Below are 2,157 nucleotides of genomic sequence, written 5' to 3' on the forward strand. Positions count from 1 at the left end.
TTTCTGACCCCACCACCACCCATTTTTTGGCACACTAATTGTTTTTTGGCAGGTTTCTTAGGGAACCCAAATACAATTAAAAACTGTAAAAGGGACTGAGTTTGACCAACTCCAAGTTTCTTGTTGATATTTTCAGTGGAATGTCAAGACAATGGTTAATAAAAGGACTAGCTAGCTGCTACTCCAACAAATTTCTACAGCCACCATACTGCAAACTGATGCTTTGGTTCAAACTTTTATTTCAACAATTCAGAGATTTAAAATATCCTGCAGCCCTCGTTTAGTTTCCTTTTGTCTTATGCTCAAATATCTCAATCCTCCACTTTACTACACTGAAACATGGAACCAAGGAAAGCTACACCACCGAGGCAATAACCACCACCCCCCAAAAACCTTCCTAAGGCATGTGTTGCTATTTTGATATCGTTAACTTACACCTTACCAGTCAAGCGTTATATACTGGAATGTTTTATCTAGTCACAGATCCAAAGGATATCTCATCCCTGCCGTGCTGCCAAATACCATCAATATAATCTTCAGGTTCTCCCAACTACCATTAAGTCACAAGTTTCCCAATCTATCTTGAACAACTATATACATCATAAGGTAATTTAGAAGGCCATCAAAAATAATTTTAAGTTTCTTTCATGGACTCTCAATCTAACGAGGAAGGCAGTTAGTTGTATGTAATAAATGCAGTACCAAAGTTGAAATAAACTGTTATGGGCAAGAGTTATAGGCCCATTTTAACATGGAAGCCTGGAAAAGTGTCACGGTATTTATCTGTACTGGCTAATATTTGTGTCTGTCCTTCCTGGAATACCCTATGCTCCAGCACCTTACACCTTCAAGATACTCCTTCCCAATGCCTCTGATCAAAGCTTACTCTGCCCCCCTCCCTGACCATGTAAGGCGTTGTATGAAGATACTCATATCCTATCCTCATTAAAACCCTAGTGTCTAAATCTCTGTAATTGCCATCACATAGAACTCCCTAGCTTCCTTGTACTCTGAAAATGCTGGATAACTGCCACCATTTAAATAGCAACCGAATTTAGGAAAAAGAAAATTTTAAGCTATTTAACAAAAATACAAGAGAACAATCTACACCTTTATTTACTTTTCAGTTAGTTTAAATCCTTGAGGGGTACAGCATCTAGGAAAAAAAAAGAAAACACGGTGTCATTAGATGCATGTAATATATAAATTCATAAAAGTTATGAGTACAACAATATGGATAATCTCCCATTGTCCCATTACCCATCTCTAAAACAGATCCAATGACTTATATTCTAGTGGGAACAGAACTAAGTTTTTTTTTTTTAAGAACTAAGTTTTTACAGTGATCTAGATGAACACTTTGTATTGGGAGCACTGAAAAGCCATTCAATTTTGCTTCTTTTTTTAAGTTTATTTATTTTGAGAAAGTGCAAGTGGGGGAGAGAAAGAGAGGGAATGAAAATCCCAAGGAGGCTCTGTACTGTTAAATCTGATCCAATGCAGGGATCAATGTGGGGCTTGAACTCATGAACCACGAGATCATGACCAAAGCCAAAGTCAGACACTTAACAGACCAGCTGAATCACCCGGGTGCCCCCAATTTTGCTGCTTCTAGTAAGATTAAAAAACTTCCTAAAGAGAAATCTCAAGGTTCAGCAGGGTTCAAAAGTAACTTTCTGATCCCAAGAATATTCCGTCTACTCAAAATGAACACTAAGGAAAAGAGGAACTACTTTAGAAAATCACAGCATCCAAGGGTGGCTGGATGGCTCAGTTGGTTAAGTGTCAAACTCTTAACCCCCATGTTGGGCTCTGCATGGATAGCATGGAGCCTGCTTGGGATTCTCTCTCCCCCACTCACATTCTCAAATAAAAAAAGGTCTCTCAAAATAAAAAAAGGGAGGGAGGGATGCCCAGGTGACTCAGTCATTAAGCATCTGACTCTTGATCTTGGCTCAGGTCATGATATCCCAGTTCATGAGTTTGAGCCTGTGGGGCTTCAGCGGGGAGTCTGCTTGGGATTCTGTCTTTCCCTCTCTCTGCCTCTCCCCTGCTTGTGCTCTCTCAAAATAAATAACTTATAAGAATTTCCTTAATAACAGGAAGGAAAGAAGGAAGGAAGGAAGGAAGGAAGGAAGGAAGGAAGGAAGGAAGGAA

At 39.4% G+C, this 2,157-nt stretch overlaps 1 protein-coding gene across 2 annotated transcripts in view; it reads right to left on the reverse strand.

The window, feature by feature from the left end:
* Nucleotides 1-222: 222 nt before the first annotated feature.
* Nucleotides 223-2,157, reverse strand: part of RPL35A (ribosomal protein L35a) — a 5,080-nt gene continuing 3,145 nt past the window's right edge. For both annotated transcript variants that reach the window (XM_049628335.1, XM_049628334.1), the window contains exon 5: nt 223-1,156. In XM_049628335.1, the coding sequence (XP_049484292.1) occupies nt 1,133-1,156 (24 nt within the window). In that variant the 3' untranslated portion in view covers nt 223-1,132. The remainder of the gene's footprint in view (nt 1,157-2,157) is intronic.

This window comes from Panthera uncia, chromosome C2 (genome assembly GCF_023721935.1).
Source record: "Panthera uncia isolate 11264 chromosome C2, Puncia_PCG_1.0, whole genome shotgun sequence".
In the NCBI taxonomy this organism is placed as follows: Eukaryota; Metazoa; Chordata; class Mammalia; order Carnivora; family Felidae; genus Panthera; species Panthera uncia.